The 22,303-nt window shown below is 33.3% G+C and overlaps 1 protein-coding gene across 2 annotated transcripts; it reads left to right on the top strand.

Moving 5' to 3' along the window:
* Positions 1-1,707: 1,707 nt before the first annotated feature.
* Positions 1,708-20,521, top strand: LOC131034083 (cytochrome P450 716B2). Of its 2 annotated transcripts, none has more exons than XM_057965444.2 (3): positions 1,708-2,875; positions 19,754-19,920; positions 20,080-20,521. In XM_057965444.2, the coding sequence occupies exons 1-3, from the start codon at positions 1,891-1,893 to the stop codon at positions 20,383-20,385; spliced, it is 1,458 nt and encodes a 485-aa protein (XP_057821427.2). In that variant the 5' UTR covers positions 1,708-1,890; the 3' UTR covers positions 20,386-20,521. The 2 variants fall into 2 exon arrangements, with proteins under 2 accessions (XP_057821427.2, XP_057821426.2); XM_057965443.2 differs by having other exon boundaries at positions 19,733-19,920.
* Positions 20,522-22,303: the final 1,782 nt, after the last annotated feature.

Genomic DNA, 22,303 nt, shown 5'->3' with positions numbered 1-22,303 from the left:
TTATGAAAAACATTTCTTATAAATCTGTTGTGGGGAATCTTATGTATGCTATGGTTTCCACTCGTCCGAATATTGCTCATGCAGTGGGAGTGGTGAGCAAATTTATGTCTAATCCGGGTAAACCACATTGGGAGGCAGTCAAATACATACTACATTATATGAAAGGTACCTGTGATTTTTGTTTATGTTTTGCAAAGGATAAGGCACAATTATAAGGGTTTACCGATTCTGATGTTGGTGGGGATCTAGACAAACGAAGATCTACTTCTGGCTATGTTTTTACATTTGTTGGGGCAGTGATCAGATGGGGTTCTAAATTGCAACATACAATTGCTCAATCATCTGCAAAGGCTGAGTGCATAGCTCTGTCTGAGGGAGCCAAGGAGATGGTATGGCTACAACTTTTTTTCAGCGAATTGGGTTTGAAGCAATCAAATTTTGCTATGTTTTGTGACAGTTGTAGTGCCATATTTATGGCTAAGCATTAGACATCTCAATGTCGGTCTAAACACATTGGCATACATTCTCATTGTATTCGGCACGTGATTGAAGAAGGCAAGCTTCATATGGACAAGATTAGCACCGAAGAAAATCCAGCTGATGTACTCACTAAAGTTGTTACACGGAAGAAGTTGGAGTTCTGTTGAGCTTCTCTCGGTCTTTCCAAAATGTGATAATAGGATTCAGTGGGGGGACTAACTTTGAGCAGGACTCGGTTGGCTTCAAGTGGGAGGTTGTTAGGAAATGAAGCTCAACCGGCAGCTTTACCGCTGAACTCTTCGCCTTCCAATTTGAAGGTTCATTGTTATATATATACCTCATACATAGCTGCTCAGTTTGATGTAATTTTTCGGACAGTGATAACATAAAATTCCCCTGCTCTTAACGTGGATGTAGGCATTTAAGCCGAACCACTATAAACATTGTGTCAATTCTTATCTGCTATTTTGTTCTTCTATTATTATCTGTATTTATCTGCTATTTCTGGTTCGTTTCTTTCTTCACAGTAGCAATTTGGCCATCCAAAGATGAAATACAAAAAAGATCGAAAGATTGATAGTCAAAACTGAGAGCACTACAATGTCTACAAAGATGTTAACCTGTACAATGGGTAAACATGCATGTGAAATTCCATGATTGCAGAATATGAACAAAATAGATTGCATACCTAATGCACTAATCGATTTGAAATGTCTCCTCACTAATTGCTCAAATGGAAATGTCTTCTTCTATTCAAATGCAAATTACTCTTGTCTCCACCATTCTTTTGAAGAGACCAGACAACTCTTCTACTATCGTCGGTTTTGTTTTGATGACTATTCATTTCACAGTGCCGTCTACTCTTCCCTTACTGTCCAATCAATCGAATTATAATGTCTCAAATTTCAAAACACAGCATGTGAATTGAAAAGTGTGAGAACACATCTTTCTGACATTTCCACAGTGATTTCACCAGATAAACCTTGAATTGAAAAATTATTTTAATATAATTTTAAAAATAGAATGAATAGTTCTTACCATCTCATTAAACAATGATTATATACACCTCAAATGTCAGTTCAACCCACGTGAATGACCACTACGTTAAGGATCCCAATAATATTATCAATTCAAAAGAACGAGATTTCCCCGTAATTTGATGAATGACAACTACGGGAAGTGTCCCAACAAAATAAGATCAATTGAATTGAAGAGCCTGAGAAGACATCTTCGGCTATGATTCATTTCCACAAACTAAAATATCCTTTCGTTGACAAAATTGCCGGGTTAAGAAACCTGATGAATTCGGTAATAGACACTGTAGTTTTTGAAAAGTCTCTGGAAATAATGCTGTCACTATTTAGTCTTCTGTATGCCTCGCTTATTACATTCATTTACATTTAGCATAGGATGGAGTTTAACGGTGTGATGGAGTTTGAGCACTCAACTCTTCTACTCTCTATTATATTGGCAGCTGCGCTGGTGATCCTAATGGCCAAAATGATGATTCAGGGGAAGACTGAAAAAGGGAAAGGACTTCCACTTCCTCCTGGTAAATTAGGGTTTCCTGTAATTGGCGAAACGTACCAATTTCTGAGAGCATACAAGGAATTCAAGGCCAAAGAGTGGGTGGAAGAAAGAGTTTCGAAATATGGCAGCGTATTCAAAACTTCGCTCATGGGGCGCCGCACAGTTGTTCTCACGGGGCAAGAAGGCAACCGCTTTCTTTTCCAAAACGAGTGGAAGATGGTGGTGAGCACCCAAACCCCAACCGCTCTGCGCATTTTTGGGGCTCGAAGCATTTTGGTTGCGGAGGAGGAGGAAGTTCACAAGCGTTTGAGAGGGGCCGTCATGTCTTTTCTCAAGCCCGAATCGTTGAAGTCATTCGTGGGCAGAATGGAGTCCGTCATAAAAAAACATTTCGTTGATCACTGGGAAGGAAAAGAGAGCGTTACGGTGTTGCCATTGATGAAAAAGCTCACTTTCGACGTTGCGTGTGATCTCCTCTTCAGTTTGAAAGACGGTGGAGTGAAAGATTTGCTGAGCAGGGAGTTTGAGACGCTGCTGAATGGTGTTTGGTGTCTTCCATTGGATTTCCCAGGCACCACGTTTCGCAAGGCTTTGAATGCTCGGAGTCGCATATGCAAACAGTTGGTGGGTATCATGGAACGCAGGAAGGTGGAAATTGCACAGGGCCGTGCTTCCCCAGAGCAAGACTTGTTGTCGTGCTTGGTGTGTATGAGGGATGAAAGTGGGTGCCCGCTCACCGAGGAGGAGATCATTGATAACCTCATCGTTGTCATACTTGCCGGCCATGACACCACTTCTACTCTTCTCACGCATTTTGTGAGGATGTTGGCGCTCCATCCGGAGGTCTACCAAAATGTTCTCCAAGGTATTTCTTTATCTACCCTTGTTTTTTCTACTAACATTTCTCTAATTTGTGCTGTAATCAGTAATTTTCTAGGATGTTTTGGTTTTTCGTGGTTGAGGGTCTTTTCTTCAGTGTTTTTGCGGGGTAGTAGGGTAAGAGTATCAGTAGTTGTTATAGTCAATTTTGTGCATCCACATATTTTAAATGATACATCAGATTTCAATTATTTTTTTGGTTGTCTTTATATGCAACTTAACTGCTTTACAGCTATTGTTTTTGTTTCTGGGATAGTTTGTGGGCTCCGTAAGTTGCACAACTCCTCTAATTAAAGTTTACAAATATTTAACTACTAGGGGTACAAGTGGGCACGTATTGATACATGTGGGATTTATTAATGAGTTTTTTGTTATCTCTTTTTTGATTTCTTTAAAGTTAATAATTGGGGGTTTGGCTGAGCAAGGAGTGAATAGTCATTGAAACATGGTCGGCTACTAGACCCCTTCCCTTGTAGGATTTTTTATATTTTTTTATTTTATTTCAGATTTACTCTAAAAGGGTCAATTAAGGTTATTACTATGATTTTGTTTTACTTTTGTATTTTTTTTAATAATGAAAATAGTATTAATGAGTTCAAAAAATATTTTTTAAATTGACCATTTTGTCTTTTTTGACAACTAATTTTTTACCAAATCAATGCTTATTTTTATATAAAAAGTATGTGGATTGATGGATGATGTAACTATCCATAGCTCTTAGTGAAGGATTCCCCGTCATGAAATTTTCATGGACTTACAAAAACTTGTTATAAGTTTTTGTGTTTGACCTACTTGCTAGAAAGTTTTCTTACTTGATGTTTTTTTATTCACATGGCTTTGCAATAAATATAACCTCAAACTTCATAGTTCTCCACCTTGGATGATCATTATGAGAACATGCATTTTTCTTTCTATCTTTTCTTTCTCAATGGAATTTCACCAAAATTGTGTCATTTAGAATATTCTTGGTATAAATGTTTGACCTCCTAGGATTATCCATTTGAATTCACCTAATAGTGGTTTGAATAAAATAAATTTACAAAGATAATTGATTAACAAATTTCCTTTATCTAATTGGAGCCACTCATGAATAAAGAAGAAGCTTTGTTGATGTATTGGTGAGTTGACAAATATTAAGATTGGTATTATTTTTAAGACCTATAGTGATACTTGTCAAACACAAAATTGTGTTAGTAGCCTTCCTCATTAGACACTTGGTTTACATCATCTAATCTTCAAGTGTGATTAGATATTGATCTTAAAGCAATAAGATCATGCTATAAATTATAAGGAACTACAATTCCAAATTCTTTCTTATTGTGGGTGATAAATGGAAACACTTCTATTATCACTATCCCATCATACATTTCTACTTGTCTAGCATGACGGAGCCTTGAAAACTATAAGAACTTAACTTTTTTTAAATATGTCTTTATTTAATAAAAAAATAGCGATCTTGTCATGCAAGTGTGGAACCTTGAACCACACTTTTCACCTCTTTCCAATTAAATTAAATGGTGAAATGTCATAGTTTCCTACATCCTAGGTTTCAATGGGAATTTGGTAAATAGGTGGAAAAATCTATAATAGAGTTGATGTCATTTCTTCGAAGGGATTCATTTACTAAAGTTATTCTATATCACCTTAGATCATTAAATCTTATATAGAACACTTGATTTCATTCCTAACCCTATGTAATAAAATTTTAATTACCCTTCCTAGTATGCAATTCCTCTTCAAATATCCACTCCCTTTCCCATATATCTTAGGTAAATATTTTTAATGGCAATTTTCATATCCCCATTTTTATACCCTTATACATTCAAATGAAAATTTCATTTCCACCTTTATCACACCAATCTTTGAATGAAAAATATAATTGAATTTTGATAGGAGATTATTAATATGAAATATATTAAAATATAATTAAATAATTAAGTGTTGAGATATTTGGTGTGAATACTTGATAAATTTTATTTTTTTTACATATTCAAATTAAGAAAATGAATAAATAAGTTTATGCCTAAGGTAACCTTGAAGAAACTAGAGATATAATTTTGTTCACCCATCTCATATCTACCCATCAAAGTGTAGCAATCCTTTCAATAAAATATTTATTAACCTCTATAAAACGAAAAAAATGGTAATTTGTTTTGTTAGAATTACTAAATGAGGTAAGAATAAGATGTATGAGATCCTCTTGGTGGATGCCCACAAGGAGAGTCCATTTTTTTATTTACCTCATATTTTTGTATGAGGTGTACATAGATTAAATATTCATCCTTTACATAAATTCATCTTAATTAGATCCAACCTTCAGCCCCTTCCACGCCCTTAGCCCCATTACCCAATAAAAAAATTAGTATAATAACCTTCTCTATTCTTAATGAATAGTGATATATCTATCCATTTTCTCTAGGTAATATTAAATACCCATTATGAGCCCATATACTACAATATGCCCTATTTAGTGATTCCCTCCTGTAATTATAAAAGAGTTTAATCTATAACTATAAGAACTCATCAATAAAACAAAGCATAATATTAATCCTATCATATGTGACCAAGATAAAAATTATCACATAAAATCCTACATTCATTGGCTCAAAGTCAATAATACATCATCAAAGAATTATTTCAATCTCCCTTTTCATAAATAAGACACTTAAGATTAAGGTTATCTAATTTTCTCATTGATGAATCTCATCCCTCTTAGAGATGTACCCAATACTCTTTAAGCATATGAGAAGAACATAGAGTATGACCTCTATATATAATAATTATTGAATGATTTCCCTTCAATGCCAAGTCATTTTCTCAAGCTATCTTGCGATGTAGTCCATAGGATTTATAAACTCCATGCTCACTCGCATATATGACCTTGATAAGGAGCCCCTAGCATAGATATATTTCTTTTTAAAATATTCAAAGGTATGTGGCAATTACTAGTATCTACAATTCTTTCACATCTACCGATAATCTCTTTAGAATAGATCTTTATGAAGTGTTATCAATTAAGGTAATATCAAATTTATATCCAAGGATAGGAAATAAAAATCATCTCTAGTGGTCTATCACCTTGCTTAATGTTTCTTACAAGAACTTAAATCTTTATCATTACACATCCTTTACCTACTTCTCCATACTATATGCTTGAAGAAAATAAGGTTCATTAAAAAAATTAATATTATAAACCTAGCTTAATTAGGGTTTAGATGGTCTAAAATAAGTTAAATTTTTTGAATGACATATTTTATTCTTAAAGCTTAACTTTAAGTAAGCCAATCAATGCATTGAGTGTCCTTTCATCTTGACCATGCTTAAAGCTTTTAGATTTGGGAAAAAATTTATTTCTCCTATTTAAACCTAATTGTCTAATGCATGTGCTTTCCTTTATATTTTTTTATGAAATCTCCAATATATTTGGTCTCTCTAGATCCACCCATCAAGCTTATCCTCTCATCTATTTATTTTATATATTAATTTAAAAAATGTTTGGGTTTCCTTTTTACCAACAAGTCTTTATGGTTTATGGTAAAAGGAAAGTATTGTTTGTGTGAATAAGGACAATTTCTTACTAATTCTTTGTTAGAACATATTCACACATGTTTATTTTACTTAGGATAGCTTAGTTGTCACATGTAACATTGATTTAATATCATTCACATTAGTTATTTTAGTTGTCTTTTTAGATAGAGATGAGTTGGCATTATACATTTAATTTTGTCTCAAGGGTAGTTGTAACTACTCCATCATCTCTTGTCTATATAAGTAGGCTCATTTGCACATTGTAATATATCAATTCATATAAATTCATAGCAAGTTATTGTCTAGCATTTTATTTTAATCTCCATTGTTCATCATTACTCAAGTTTCAACATTCTCATGTGTGGTTTGATAGTTTCTTGATTGATCCATTAAAGCGTGGCTAGCTTCATGATGGGATCCTAATCTCTCCAACAACTATATCATTACAATGTCTTAATATTTTATAAATGAACAATTTACTAACAATTATGTTCATTCACTTAAAAATAATCACACATTTTTTAAACAAGAAAATAGATTTTATCAATAACATTTGTAAGACATAAAAGTTGATACTTTAATATAATAAAAATTAATTCTATAGGAAAATCCCTTTCCTATAACTATATTAGGTAAAGGATTATGTAAATGGAAGTACTTTTTTTTAAATACAAATATTCTTCTTCCTTTTATAAATTCCCTTTGTCTTTGATTACTCACCTTGCAACTTGTGGTATTATTTCACATGCAAAGAATAAAATATAAAATATCATAGACATATTTTTAAGGTATTAAAATTTAAGATCAACATCAAAGTATTATTAGCCACCTATGTAACTTATTATTCTCATTAGCCCCCTAATTAAGCAACTTGTGACAAGATTTCCTTGATTGTACATGAATTTTTGTGCTCAAATTCCCAAAAGAAAACTAAAATATTCTACAAAGTGGTGTGGGATATTTATTTCCTACCACAATAAAATGGTGGTATGGAAATTTTTGGTATTCATAAAACAATAAATATTATTTAATGCATAGTGGGTGGTAGAAAATGATGACCTAGAATATTTGAAAAAAAATTATTAGGAATTATATTTCTTCAAGTTTACCTCATAAGAAAATAATGTTAAAAAGAAAAATTAATCTCAACACTCTTATTTTCAGTAGTTCCCATGTAAATATTAAATAATATTTATGATTTGAATCATTTGGAAGACCAATGAGGCATTTGATCTCCCATCAAATAAGTTGGAGATTGATTCAAACTCGGCATCTATTTCAATAGCCTCTAGTGTATTATAATTATCAATAGATCTATTTTTCTTTTGTAGTTGTCACAAATGCATCCATATCATTATAGACTTAGTTTTAACAAGAAATAAGTTTCAAGAATTCTATAAACCAATAAAATTCAATATCAAGTGACTTGGGCTAACTATATATATAGTAGTATTGGACCAACATATATATTAAGATTACACTATTGTCTTTAGTAGGAGATCCTAACTTGTAGCTCCTTGAACCTCCTAAAGTTCAACCACCATATAATCTAGATACTTGACTTTGTTGGACCTATTGACTAGAAGCAAGCACTATCCAAGTGAGGAGAAGGATTTTGAAATGGATCCCTTAAAAGAGACATAAAAACACACATACCCTTATCGTCTAGGGTGAACATTAATATTTTCTACCTATAATGGATGAAAATGGAACTAGGTAGGACTCAGACCAAGATAGAATTTCATACAAACATTGCAATACAAAATCACCTAAAGGAGTTATTGTATTTTACTAACTCTTGTAAAAGAGAGTCAAATAATACTTCTAGGGTTTCTATTTCTTTTTCTACTTTAGAAAGTGAATGAATAATGGAGATATGTTGAAGCATGTAAAATTATGAATAAAGTATGAACTAAATGAGAACTTGACATATAAACAATCAAAGATTTTACAACAAAATATAAATGCATATAAAATCTAATTGTGCATTTATGTCTATAATGTGAAGTTGAATCTTTGGAACTCCAATGCCTAGAATGCCTTGGTCTTTCTATTAATTTTGGATCAGACTGTAGCAAATTAGATAGAAATAACAAAAAATAAATAAATGTGCACAAAGACCACCAATATACCCTGGGAAAACCTCCCTCTTGGAGGTGAAAACCCCAGCTACAATTCCTAGATCTTATTATTCAATAATTAGTAGGTATCTTTACAATTTAGCTTCAGCACATGAAGCATTACTGTAGAATTAGGTCGGCAAAATAGAGAAAACATAGAACTTATCTGCAATATACAATGGGATTGTTGCTACAAGGGAGAATGGTGTTCGTTGTTCATTGTCAGTGCTAAGGGAATTGCAGACCAGATAATGTGTTCACTGACCCTACAATAAGGTTCACTGCCACTGTAAACTAGTTCTCTATCCTATGAATATGACTCATCATCTCTGCAATAGTTTGTTGACCTTTGGATATGGTTCACTCACCTTGAAGGGAGATTCACCATTACTAAGGAGTGATTCGCTGATGCTAAGGAGTGATTTGTTGCTGAATTCGTTGACACTAGATGATTGATCTTGTTGAATGGATAATTGATGCTCACACTCCAATGTGTATATGTAGGTGATCATGCATCCTAAATTGTCTTAGTTCGGCCTTGTCAATTTTAGCGCCAAGAGGGATAGGTCAAGATTAAATACAAATTACATATGAGAGATTTACAAGTTACATATACCACCCACTTAGGGCCCGACTAACACAAAAAAACATTTATGCCTTCTAAGGCCAGCAGGGCCACACACACGCTAGGTGTGCTAGGTCATCCCTAGAAGGGCTTTGACCTAGATACATACATCAACACTCCCTCTTAGCTAGGGAGGAGACCCTATCAAGATCTGAGATACATGGTTGCTCCCATGAAAATTTAGATACATATAACCACCATGGTTGGTCTCAAAGGATGGGTTCGCCATGGCTACTCCCAGAGGGTGAACAAGCACATGTGTTATGATTTCCACCATGCCTACTCACAGCGGGTGGATCCACCATGCCTACTCATAGAGGGTGGAAGAGGGCTTTCAACTCAAACTTCTCCCATAGAAGAGTGCATTACCACCATGCCTACTTGCAAAGGGTGGTTCCACCATGCCTATTTATAAAGGATGAAATAAGGGCTTTCACCTCAAACTTCTCTCATAAAGAAGAATGCAATAACAAGGGATTGTACCTCGAACTTGTCCCTCAAAAAGAAGAACTCATTAACAAGGGATTGTACCTTGAAATTCTCCCTCAAAGAGAAGAACTCATTAACAAGGTATTGCACCTCTAACTTCTGCCTCACAGAGAAGAACTCATTAACAAGGGCTTTCACCTCAAATTTCTCCATCATAAAGAAAATTGTATTAACGAAATCTTAATGATGATGTCGCTCCCTCTGAAGCTGGAATGTTAGGCTCCCTCTAAAGCTGAAAAATGTTAGGCTCCCTTTGAAGCTGAAAAATGACATTTCCTCCTTTAGAACAAGAACCCTTCTAAGTTGACATTTGACCTTGGCTCCTCCTGAGGTGTCCCTATGTCAACTTCCGTAGAAGAAGCTAGAGGAGTAGACCTAGATTTGCACTCTCGAGCTATGTGGCCATACTTATCACACCTAAAACATTGAATGTGAGATAAGTCCTTTTTTGGAATAGGATTTGGACCTCTCTCTCTATCCCTCTTTCGTCTTTTGCCTCTTTCCATAGAAGTGTGTGTAGCAAGGACTTGATTTTCCATATCATAATGATTATGCTCAATTCCTCTTGATATCAACCTTGACTCTTCTTGAATACAATCAACATGAAGGTGATCAAATTTGGGAAATTTGGATCTCCCTCCTATGCCTTGGATAAATGGCTCTCAAGAGTGAGGAAGGCCATTCAATGCTAGCTTGACAAGATCCTTGTCCACAACTTCATCTCCAATGTTTCTAAGTAGATCTCTCAATTCTACAATCTTCATGAAGAAGGATATGACTAAGAGCCCTTTGCCATCTTGACTTGGTGAAGTTGTTGCCTCAATGCAAGTGCTCTACTTGTGTTGTTGATCTCATACATCTCTTCAAATGTTTTGAACATATCTCTAGCTGAAGACATCTTGGAGATGATAGGAACAAGATGATCCTTCACAAAGTTAATCAGGATCTTCTTGGCTTTGACTACATTCTTCTTGAATTGGAGTTTATCCTCTTGATCTTCAAGCTCAGGCTGATCTTTTCCTTCTACAATCTAAAGTATATCATTCTCTTCAAGTGCAATAGGAACTCTAACCTTCTGCGAGGTGAAGTTCAAAGTTCCATCAAGTCTATCTTCAACTTTTGAACCGGTTACCATCTTCAATGTTGGAAATGGGGAGAAGAAGGTAAAGTGTTTCTAAAAATATAATCACAATCAATTCGAACCAAGCTCTGATACAATGTTAATTTTGGATCAGACTATAGCAAATTCGATAGTAATAATAGAAAACAAATCAATGTGCACAAAAAACACCAATATACCCTAGAAAAACCTCCCTCTTCGAGGTGAAAAACCCAGCTACAATTCTCAGATTTTATTATTCAATAATCAGTAGGCATCTTTACAATTTAGCTTCAGCACATTAAGCATTAACATCAGCACAGTAGAATTAGGTCTGCAAATTAGAGAAAACATAGAACTTATCTGCAATGTACAATGTGATTACTGCTACAAGGGAGAATGTTATTCGCTTTTCATTGTCACTGCTAAGTGAATTGCAAACAAGATAATGTGTTCGCTAAACCTACAATAGGATTCACCTCCATTGGAAACCAGTTTGCTAATTCACTGTCTCTGCAATAGTTCGTTGACCTTGGGATATGGTTCGCTCACCTTGAAGGGTAATTTGTTGCTACTAAGGAGTGATTCGCTGATGCTAAGGAGTGATTTACTAAGGAATTTGCTGACACTATATGATTGATCTTGTTGAATGGATAATTGATACTCACACTCCAACTTGTATATGTAGGTGATCATGCATCTTAATTTGTCTTAGGTTGGTCTTGTCAATTTTTGCGCCAAGAGGGATAGTTCATGATTAATTACAAATTACATATGAGATATTTACATGTTACATATACTGCCCACTTAGGACCCAACTAACACAAAAATCATATATGCGTTCTTAGACCGACAAGGCCACATACACGCTAGGTGTGCTAGGTCGGCCCTAGAAGGGCTCCAACCTAGCTACATACATCAACACTTTATCTATAATTCTCGTTTATATAAATCTACTTTCTAAGATTGAGATATATTTTTCTACAAAATTTAGAGGGAAACCACGAGGACAAGGGCAACTCAAGCACCTTGGTCTAGATAGGTTTGCCCCAAGTGCCCTAGTCCTAAAAAAATTGAGAGTGCAAAAACAAGAAATACAAATAGAACATAAATGGATATTCAATTGGATTGTTTGTGATGTGTTACAAAGTATTCTGCAAAATTTTAATATTCATGATGTGTTACAAAGTATTCTACAAATGCTTATTAAACATTTTATTACCACTAGAACCCACCTTACAAGAATAACTTCTTAGTAACTTACAATCTAACAAATTTATTTTATTCAACCATTAACCTAAAACTAATCTAGTTAATGTAAAATGTCAGCATTCCCCCCTTATTATATTAATTCAATCCTCCTCGACCACCCAAGAAACACCAAAGTAACTACAATAATGGATCTCCTAATTGTAGAACCTACAACGATTTCCACAACATGAGAGAACATAAAAGTATCCCCACCCTCCATGCACAATGAGACACATTTCCTCTAAAATTTAATATCTCCTCTAAGTGTGTCTTAGGCCTCCTCTATTGATGCACATGAGAAGCATTTCCTTCAAAAGTACACATCTCCTTTGAGTGTGTCTACTACCTCCTCAAGTTATGTGGAAACAATCCCTCCTTGTTGGACAAATCACTAGCCAAACATTTTCACATGAGACACCTTTCCTCTAAAATTCCACATCTCCTCTGAGTGTGTCTAATGTCCCCTGAACTACTTGACAAATCACCAATCAAATGTGAATACACTAAGTGCACCCACAAAAATTCTTTCCCCCCTTGCTTCTTGAAGGGACACATAATGCCAAACTCCCTCTTTTCTTCAAAGGCACAAATGTGGTTCTTCTCATGCAATAAATCATCCCTAAACAAGAAGCTAGATTGGGATGATAGACGTCCTCCTACTTCCATTGCCTCTAACCTTCGGTATGCCATCTTTTTAACTAGAAAGTTTTATTTTCACACGGCCCAACAAAAAATTTGATTTTCTTAACAAGAAAGTTAAATATGTAACTTTTGGATGCCTTTGTCAAATCTTGCACTCAACCCTAAACCTCCACATATACGCATACAGATTATGATGCTACACAAAGCTCTCCTTCACTCGCTTAATAGAGAATTTTATTATAGAAATTGAAATATGGCCATGCTCTGCACGTTAACTATGTAAAAAAATGTATCTCTAGGCCATATTATATAGACGTTCTCCTTAAAGAAAATTATGAATCAGTATCATGAGATTAATCCTACACCACACCTTTCTTGCACGCATAAAGTAATGCCACCTTCTAAAATGACTGCACACTATTACAAGTTCTAAATTTAATCAAATTACTTTTGTCTTATGCCACTCTAATACCATATGAGAGTGCAAAAGGAAGAAACCAAAATAGAACATAAAATGATATTCAATTGGTTTGTTTGTGATGTGTTATAAAGTATGTTGCAAATGCTTATAAAGTATTGTATTCTTATTTAAAATCCACCTTACGAGAATAACTTCCTAGTAACTTACAACCTAACACATTTATTTTATTCAACTAGTATCCTAAAATCATACTCTATCATCTAAAAAACAATGAGCGGGAACGGGAGCGGGCGCGAATCGCTGGTTAGGGTTTCAGCCGAAGATGATGATGTAGAGGATTTAGACGAGGATGGTGGTGGCTTTAGGATTGTTTTTGGTTTGGATTATTCTTTCTTTGAGTTGGATTTGTTCATTGGGGATGTCTGTCCTTCGTCGGTCTTCCAACTGCTCCATCTGGGCGCATTCTCTTCAACTGTTGTTGCGATTGTCATTTTAGCTCTGGGGTCTCATTGGTGCATCTCACCTACTCTTGGATGGTTTAATTTCTCTTTTTGGTGAGGAGTTTCCAGATAGGTTGTCTTCTCCCAGCTATGTTTGTGGATTTGAGTCTAGCTGTTGGGGTGGGAACTGCTCTATTTTGGGCTTGTGGAGCCACGGTTGGTACTGTTCTTTGGGGATTTGTGGGATTCAGTGGATATTTTTGAAGATGCTCAAGGTGGTTTTTCTCTTATCTTCGGGGGGTTGTGTGAAATTTGTTCTTTTCCTGACTAGTAGATTGTCTCGTTGGTTTATTTGAGGGCTCCTCTTGATGTCCCAGCTTCTCCTATACCCTTGTGATGGATTTATGGTGGTTTACTTATTCCTTTTTTCTCCTTGCACTTCAATGTTTATCCTTCTCATTTGGGAGAGATTTTTTGAGGATGGGGTTTAGTTTTTTCTAGTTATATCTTGACTCCTTCATTTCTCTGTGGTGAAGGTTTTATTTTTCTTCTTCATCTTGTTTTTTTGGCTTGGATCTTTATGCTTCAAGTTTGGCATCTTTGGGTTACTCTATTTTTTCCTCTAGAGGTGGTCCTATCTTCTATTGAGGGAGAGATGGATGTCACTAAAGTTGATCCTTCTCCTATTGAAGTGGATTTGGATGTTATTAAATATGCCTGGAAACGTTGTTGGGGGGTTGATAAAGTCCCAAGTCTTGGATGTAAGGGTGTTGATGATGGCTTTTGTGTTAAATCTTCCCTTTATCTCCTATTGAGGTGGAGATCTAGAATGGTAAGTTGTTTTTAGTGGTCTTCAGTCTCAAGGATAAGGTTGTGGGAGCCTTGACAAAACCCATAGTTTTGGTTGTGGGAGCTCTACCTCTTGAGGTGAAGATATTGCATGGGGATGATGGTGAAGATAACCTTTCTCCTATTGAGGTGGATTTGGGTGTTGTGATTGATGTTGGGAGGTGTTGGTGGGAGGATGATGGTACCATGTTTCTTGGTTGTATGTGAATAGTGGATGGTCTTTTAAATGTTTTCTCTCCCTTATCACCTATTGAGGTGGTGATCTTAGAGGGTTTAATGTGCTCAGCTCTGGTCAATCTCAAGATCAAGCTTATGGGAGCCTTTCTAAAACCCATTGGTTTAGGTTGTGGGAGCCTTGTAAAACCCACTCTCAAGGTTGATGGAGCCTGGAAAAACCCTATGTTTTTTGTTTATCTCAGGGACGGGCTAGATGCTAGTAGTTTTCAAGGGTCCAGTTTGGCCAAAGATTGTTTTTGGTTAGGTTTGGGCTTTGTGGTTTTTGGTGGCACAAAGATTTTGTTACATTTTGTGGGTGCCTGGTAAAACCCTACATGTTGGCTGAGGGTACCTAAAAAAACCCTCGTTCTTTGTTTTTTGAGGTTTATTGTTTTTTTACTTAGAGCTCTGCTTAGGCCACCCTATTTTGTAATGTCTTACTCTTGATGTTTGGTTGGTGTTTGGTTGTTTGTCGCTACTTTGAATTTTCGCTTATGTTTTTTGCAGTCTTTGGTTTTGGTCTCTAGATGCCCTTAAGTCCAAAAGGTTTTGGATCCTTTCTAAACTTGTTGTTCTTTAATCATTCACGAATCTTTGATTGTAAGGGTTTCGGCCCCCCTTCAAAATCTATTTTATCCTAATCAAAAACTAATACCTAAAACCAATTTAGTTAATGTAAAATTCTGATAAAACTAGGTACAATTTTTTAGAATGGATCTGTATTAGTCTACTAAACCTCTCCTAAAATTGGTGTCTCTATTGGCAATCTGTACATGCATACAAGAGTTGAGAAATGGTGTTGTGGATAGGAGTTTTTCTAGGTTAAACCTTGAGTTTAGAATTAACCCTGATTGAAATAGAAATTGAACGAATCAAATTGAAAAACTTACTTTTTGAGGGCAAGGCTACATGTAAAAGTGAAATGCTTAAATGTAAGTGATTATACCTTCAATAAGTGATGCAATACTCTTAGGATAAGTCCCCCATGTGTTGATACAATAATATGATAAATCGCATAAAATCCATCATGAAATCTAATTGAAACATAATATGAAGATGCCTTGATGTAATTTCCTACTCATTGAATCAAGTCTACTCTTGAGGAAGAAGAATTGCTCTTAGATTGGATGGTAATGCTAGCATGAGATGTGATGTCCTAGATGTTGAAATGAATTGAGGAGGAAGTCTTATATAGGGATTTCATAATTAAAATCACCTTTAGGCCAACTTAGATTTAGTGTATTTTGCATAGATATAAATTTGATAGGGTAGGACCACCTTATTATTCCCTTGAAATTTGGGGAAAAAATCATAGGACTTGGAGGTGTGGGCCAACCTGGCCGTGACAACTTTATCCTATTTTTTAGCGATGGAAGATAACAAATTTCTAATGCTAATTCTAGCTTGATGGCTCAAACAATGATGTATATATATTCAAAATTTGTTTTGGAAATTAAAATTGGGGTAGGATTAAGGATAATCAAAGATAATAAAAGATAAAGGGTACACCTAGATTTAAGGGTCCAAATAACAGTGTGATGATGTAATAAAGTGGAATAAGACTCATAATATTGAATTAAATATTAATTAATTACAATAAATATCCTATAATGCATAGAGGAATGGGAAGTACTAAAATGAGTGCTATGAAAGTGTGAAACTAGACACACTAATAAATGTGTACAATTTACGATGCTACACCACCTCCCCAACTAAAAACTAAAAATGAGCTTAAAGCTCGACAAAAGAGGCCATTGAAATGCATCCTCTAAATCATGACCAGCCATAGGAAATGGAATTGTAGGATTAGCATCAAACAACTTTAAGGCCTTCGAACTTATTTCTTACATAAAAAGAGATACTACTTTTACCAAAACCTTACCTTGATAAATTCTAGAAGATTTGACACAAACATAGAGAAAATTTCTAAATTTGTCCTACTTCTAATTTTAGCTTTACAATAATTAAATATGATTACCTCCATCATTTCATTTCCCATATCTCTTGACTGTATGATATAAAGATAAAGCCTAACTATTGATCTATAATAGGTTTGTAGAAAAATATCTCCCATTTCTCTTTGTAATCTCATATGGAACTTCGGCTCAATTAGGACATGTAGAGAATATATATTGGCATAAAAAATTAATGCATCCAACCCTTCTTAATAAGATAAGGCACTTATTTCAATTTATAATTTCTTTCACTTGTTCCAAATATACAGTTAACATCAATTACCACTATATAATGGTGAACTAGTAAACAAAAGGTAAAGGTTTTAAATACAATAGTGTTAGGAAATAAAAAAATTCAATACCAAATATTGTGAAGATAAATCTCTATCTAATAAAATAATCAAAGGATGAGATACAAGGCTTGTATATCTGCAAAATGGAAATTTGAAAATCATATTGAAATCTAAAATTTCAGTTGCCTTAATTATGAAAAACCAAGATTAGATTCTTCTTCTTAATGATGTCAAACGTTGGGAAATAAATAGGTTCAATGCCAAAGTGCTAGATTCTCCGAGAAGCGAGAACCAAGCCTGGATCTGATGTTGGTCTTAGATCACATGCAACTCCAAGCAACAAATGATCGAAGATCAAAATAGCTGAATGAAGATAAATCTGATATGAAAGAAAAAAAAATAGACACAAAATAGAATTTGGAGAAGACTCCCACTGAGCTATCACTTAACTAGTGAAGGTGACATTATAGTGCTTATTATATAGAAAACTAATAGCATATGCATCCATAGGATGCATTAACTCCTATTCCCTATAAAAAGTGGGAGGTTTTACCTTCTTGGTAAATGCCAAAACATGTGGCACAACCTCCTTACATGAAGATACCTGAAAGGAGTAAAGAAAGTTTGCACATAAGACCAAAAGAGGGTGAGAAATGCAACTACCCCATAACCCACTTATGAAATGATAAAATAGTGTTTGTGAGAGGTGGCACAACAAGACAAAAGAGGGTGTGTAACTCAACTACCCATGTGAGGTGGAGAGTTACACATGTAGTTGAAGTATTTTTCCATGTGTCCTCATATTAACCACTCCCAATCAACCTAAGAAAGCTTAAATAATATGTGTAGGAAAAATAAATACCCCCTAACATAAGAAAAATAAAAAACCTACACTAACAAAAGGTTGTGAGGATCAATCAAAATACTCAAAGGATGAGATTCAGGGCTTGGATAGCTGCAACATTAAAATCTGAAGCTCATATGCAAATCTAAAAATTATTTTTCCTTAATTATGGAAAACCAAGATTAGATCCTTCTTATTTATGATGCCAAAAAAAATTGTTTATCATTCTTAATCATCCTATCTTATGTGAACTAATAACAAAAATAAATAATGATTAACATCAACATAATACATCGAAGATAAGGCATAAATCATTAACACAATATCAACACATAACATATGATTTACTTGGAGAAACCCTTGCGGGAAAAAACTCCACCGAGAAGAGAGGACAATTTTGCATTACTAACAATTAAAGTGCTTACACTACAATCACTTCCATTCTCCCAATGGCTCCCACTCGTCCTTTGTTCCTACAGATAATTCTACATTCAATTATTACATTTACTAACTATACACCCAAAGGCTAAATTTATAGAATGGAAAGAGCTCCAAAACCACCAATACATGTTCCCAAATGAGCCTCTTCATTAATCATGACTACAACCTTTTGAATGACTCTATAAACTTGAAAATACACTGGTTTAGTTTCCAATACTTTCCTTCCAACTTAGGTCTTCGTACTTGCATGATAAACATTACAATAAATATAATAAATGATTGAATACCAAGAGACACCTATTGTCTCTTGCATGCTTCCAACTGGAGAAGCACATAGGCCAGTCTTTTTCCACTTTATTAAGCCATTAAATATCTTATTCTATACATCCAGAGGTGGGGAAAATGTTATTAAATAATTGTGTTCACAACCCACTAAAACCATCACCGCTTGTGCATGCATTACAAATAATGGCAGTGAGAATTAAATATTGCGGATAATTTTTCCAATACATCCTAAGTGCCTTATGACAATTTCCAAGGATGTCACAACTAGGTCATAGGATTTTCAAGGAAGATGGCACCTTAATCCTAACAAATATTCTTATATTTTTATTAATTTCATCCAATTTATTTGTTAGACCTCATCTATTCATGTTATAATAAATCAATACTTATTTTAAGTCAATACTAGATTTAACTAGGTACTTTCCACTTCAATTTCCTTTTTATAATTTAATGACCAAAATAAAATGAATCAAAAAAGTATAGAAGGGTCCAAAATACACATGATATCTCAGTTTTTTTGAATGACAATTATGAATAGTGTTAAGTCTAACCATGAAGCCTTCTTCAATATGAAAAGAGAAAATACATAGTCCCAATGCCAAAGAATAAGCATGATCCTCTACCTCATTATTTATTCCATTTAATTCCTTATGTTTTATTTTAATTAAAGAGCACAAAGAGTTCCTCAACACTCAACCAACTCATGAAGCCCCATATTGCCACATGATGAATTATTAAATTTTATTTTAAAAGTTTAAATATGAAGGGGCCTCAATTTTACCAATCTTCTTAAAGAAAGATTAGATTAACCTCCAAAACACCCCATGAATGAGGAAAATAAAATTTAAATTAATTTTCATTTTTTAGAATTTACTTCCAAGACATTGATTAAAAAAAAATCGAATTAAATTTTTCACATAGAATCAACCCAAACAACATCATCATCACTATGAGATATTATAGTTTGTAATGAATTTTATCCATAATTGAAAATATACATTTGAATATCTTCATACCATTAAAATAATAATAAAAGAGATTTATGCCCTTGCCTTGTTTTTTTTAAATCATTAAGAGATCATCAATAAATTACATGAGCTCATATTTAAGTTTGATCTGACTACATGGTAGATTTCTACTAAATGGGGGTATGGGTTCATAATTTATTAAGATGAGAGATTAATTGATTTGAAATGCATAAATTAAATTTAAATAATAGGTTATTAATTCAATTTTAAATATTTTTATTTCAATAAATTGTAAACTCTAGTTTTCATTTCAATATTAGAATTGTTAATTGTTTTATTTAATTATATTCTAACTTTAGTGTTATAATGTTTGATAGAACAAACACAATTTCTTTTAGGGAAAGAACCAAATGAGCCTCTTAGATGGGAAGACATTCAAAAAATGAAATACTCATGGATGGTAGCCCAAGAAACATTGCGTTTAGTGCCTCCAATTTTTGGTAGTTTCAAAAAGGCAACAAAAGTTATTGAATATGAAGGCTATATAATTCCCAAAGGATGGCAGGTATAGTTACTTTTAGAATATATTAGCTTATATAGTGAAATAAAATAAAGTATTGGAATTAAAAATATACCTTTATTCTTTGAATCAAATGATATCAAAATAACATGATGCAAATATAATATTTTTCTTATATTAGTATATAATTTGTTTGATGGACAGATTTTTTGGGTGGCAAGCACTACACATATGAGTGAAGATATTTTCAAGGAACCAAATAACTTTGACCCATCTCATTTTGAGATTCAAATTCCTCCCTACAATTTTATACCATTTTCGGGTGGACCTCGAATATGTCCAGGCTATAATTTTTCACAAGTAGAAACATTATTAGTTTTGCATCATTTAGTATCTAAATATAAATGGTCAACTATGGTTTCAAGTGAGAGAATAATTTGTACACCAGAACCAGTTCCTTCATTGGGATTGCCAATCAAGCTTGAAGCTAAATCAAATTCTATGGTTTAAATTGTATAACATGGATAACAATAGTTAGGAATTATGATATATATTTTTACTTGACCCTATTATAATTTAGGGAATATACATTGGTTGTAAATTCTAATGGCAGTATATAACTATGAAATAATTAAAGTGGTTTTATTTAATGACTTGACATAATACATGTATAGTTATATTTAAGTGAAAGGGTCTTTGGTGGTAAATAATTCACTATATTTTTGTTTGTATATGATATTTTATATAAAATCACAAAATGATTAAATAAATGGTTAATACGAGTATTTTACAATCGACTATTATATCAATTGATGTTCACATATTTTTTGATGTGATTATTATAATGATATTATTTTAATTTTTACATAGATGTTATCATAAAATTGTTTGTACTCCACTTGAATGTCTACTAAATTATTATTCTCCAAGGTGTTATCACTTAAGGTTTCTAACATCTTATAAAAATTTAAGATCTAGCGTCAATGCATGTACTTATTGTTGACATGCAATATTACAATTGTTCTAGACATCTCCTTTATAATAAGTTTTCATCCTAACAATAATTAATTATAAATAATTATATTAGATTCCCATCTTTGTGAAATTACCAGATCTTTTTTTAATATATTTATATCTCTTATAAATATTAGTGATGTTGATAAAAATAAGGAATAACTGATGAAGTGTTGGAATATATTATAGAATAAAACTCAAATCTTGACACTTGATAGATCTTGTAGGTGATTATTATGATTTACACAACTTAGAAGACCAATATTAATGGTCCAAAAATTATTTCATTTATTTTATTTTTGAGTTTATTTTTAATTACATAATATATAGGGAATTTCAAGGATGGTAGTTTTATATTTATTTTTGGTGCAATTTATGTTGTGCCTTTGATTTTGTGAACGAGAGCATCAATGATCCCTTGAAAAGCCCAAATTTAGTGATTTCCAATAATTTCTATTTTATAGAGGAAATATATTATTTATATCAATAGTTGAGGAAAAACATCAACCTTATAATTCTTAGACATTAAAATTGAATAATGTTTGATTTGAAGCTTCCTTCTTTAATCTATCAAATTGAGCCTATTGTCTCTACCTATGTTACATCATTTTGTCTAATTCAATAGAGTTTGACATGGTTTATAGTAAGTTACCGTTTTAAATTTAATTTTCTTGCTTAGAGGAAATTAACAACTATAAAAAAAGAGTTGAATGCATCAAGAATTATTTTATATATTTTATTAGTGAACATGATTTTTTAAGTACATATTTAGAATAATATGATATAGTAAACTCGAGTATGGTGTGGAGATGCTCCTTCACTTATCAAATCATATTTAAGTTACTATAACTACATTTTGTTTTGAATTATCTTACTAGGTCATTTAATCCATTATGTTAAAATATGGTCTATTGACATATGTTGACAAGCCATTTTCCGAAAAACATTGTGAATTTTTATTGCCAATGAGTTTAAATTGAAATCTAAATTGGAACCGTTAAGAGATTCAACCATCATTATCTTAAATTTGTCCCTCTAAACAACCTCATTATCATGAATGTAGGTTCTAATTAAAGTTGGGAATATTGGGCAATCTTGTTTGTGTATAATTATATTCTTAAATTCAAATATTATACAGCCATTTAGGAAACCAAATATTATTTTCATATATAAACTCCATACGTCAAAACAAAGAGCTTGGGAATTGCTACTTAATTATGAAATAATTACCTATGCACATAAGTTGAGGGATCTCTAAGGTCTATGAAACAAAAAAATCTTTTGAAGCTTGTCAAAGTAACGCTTAGTAACATAAATTGAAGAGATAAAATATCAATCATTTTCTATCCTAGTAAAGAGCACTTTTATGGCTAATCTAAAGTAAATATGTACTCCAATCTAAGAAAAATAAAGG

Source organism: Cryptomeria japonica, chromosome 2 (genome assembly GCF_030272615.1).
Source record: "Cryptomeria japonica chromosome 2, Sugi_1.0, whole genome shotgun sequence".
In the NCBI taxonomy this organism is placed as follows: domain Eukaryota; kingdom Viridiplantae; phylum Streptophyta; class Pinopsida; order Cupressales; family Cupressaceae; genus Cryptomeria; species Cryptomeria japonica.
This window is presented reverse-complemented; position numbering and strand designations above follow the sequence as displayed.

Coding starts and splice junctions, on each gene's coding strand:
- LOC131034083 (XM_057965443.2), top strand. CDS start 1,891: ATGGAGTTTAACGGTGTGATGGAGTTTGAGCACTCAACTCTTCTACTC. Junction 2,876..19,732: donor CTACCAAAATGTTCTCCAAG/GTATTTCTTTAT, acceptor AATGTTTGATAG/AACAAACACAATTTCTTTTA. Junction 19,921..20,079: donor TAATTCCCAAAGGATGGCAG/GTATAGTTACTT, acceptor TTTGATGGACAG/ATTTTTTGGGTGGCAAGCAC.